Below are 1,198 nucleotides of genomic sequence, written 5' to 3'. Positions count from 1 at the left end.
CCAGGATGGTCTTGATCTCCTGACCTCGTGATCTGCCCATCTCGGCCTCCCAAAGTGCTGGGATTACAGGCGTGAGCCACCGCGCCCGGCCAATTTTTGTGTTTTTTTAGTAGAGATGAGGTTTCACCATGTTGGCCAGGCTGGTCTCGAACTCCTGACCTCAGGTAATCGTCCCGCTTTGGCCTCCCAAAGTGCTGGGATTTCAGGCGTGAGCCACCTCAGCTACTCGGGAGGCTGAGGTGGGAGAATTGCTTGAGCCTGAGAGGCAAAGGTTTCAGTGAGCCGAGATCATGCCACTGCACTCCAGCCTGGGCAACAAGAGCGAAACTCTGTCTCAAAAAAAAATTATATTCAATGAATATAACTGAGTGAGTAAAAGAATGAGCCAAAGACCTGGAAGAGATCTAAGGGGTCCATGATTCCAGATTTCAGGCGGGGCCACATTCAACTATCATTTCTTCCAAGTTTTTGCAGTGGAATAGAAATTTGAAACCTGGGTTATCTCCTTAATTCTCCATGTGCTGGGAGGAGATTTGGCATAAGTTGAACAATTGGACTTGAGTATCTCCATCTAATATCAAACTACCTTAAGTACTTTGGCACTGCAGAAATGTAAAGCATCCCTTTTATTTGTCATTTCTAGGGGAGGTAACTCCAGGACTATCTCAGGTGGAATATGCACTTCGCAGACACAAACTAATGTCTCTGATCCAGAAGGAAGCTCAAGGGCACAGCGGGACAGACCACACGGTGGTAGTGCTCTCCAACCCTACGTACTACATGAGCAACGATATTCCCTATACTTTCCACCAGGACAACAATTTCCTGTACCTGTGTGGATTCCAAGAGCCTGATAGCATTCTTGTCCTTCAAAGCTTCCCTGGCAAACAGTTACCGTCCCACAAAGCCATACTTTTTGTGCCTCGGCGAGATCCCAGTCGAGAACTTTGGGATGGTCCACGATCTGGCACTGATGGAGCAATAGCTCTAACCGGAGTGGACGAAGCCTATACGCTAGAAGAATTTCAACATTTTCTACCAAAAATGAAAGGTAACAAATGGGAGCAGAAGTCACATTACAAACCAGATTAGGATTAAGACCTTGGCCGGGCGCGGTGGCTCAAGCCTGTAATCCCAGCACTTTGGGAGGCCAAGATGGGCGGATCACGAGGTCAGGAGATCGAGACCATCCTGGCTA

At 48.2% G+C, this 1,198-nt stretch overlaps 1 protein-coding gene across 2 annotated transcripts in view; it reads left to right on the top strand.

Moving 5' to 3' along the window:
• The window catches only part of XPNPEP3 (X-prolyl aminopeptidase 3, mitochondrial), a 121,348-nt gene that overhangs the window by 30,364 nt on the left and 89,786 nt on the right, over positions 1-1,198 (top strand). For both annotated transcript variants that reach the window (XM_011964154.1, XM_011964153.1), the window contains exon 3: positions 644-1,051. In XM_011964154.1, coding sequence (XP_011819544.1) covers positions 644-1,051 — 408 coding nt within the window. The remainder of the gene's footprint in view (positions 1-643; positions 1,052-1,198) is intronic.

Source organism: Colobus angolensis, unplaced genomic scaffold (assembly GCF_000951035.1).
Source record: "Colobus angolensis palliatus isolate OR3802 unplaced genomic scaffold, Cang.pa_1.0 Scaffold65, whole genome shotgun sequence".
NCBI lineage: Eukaryota > Metazoa > Chordata > Mammalia > Primates > Cercopithecidae > Colobus > Colobus angolensis.
This window is presented reverse-complemented; position numbering and strand designations above follow the sequence as displayed.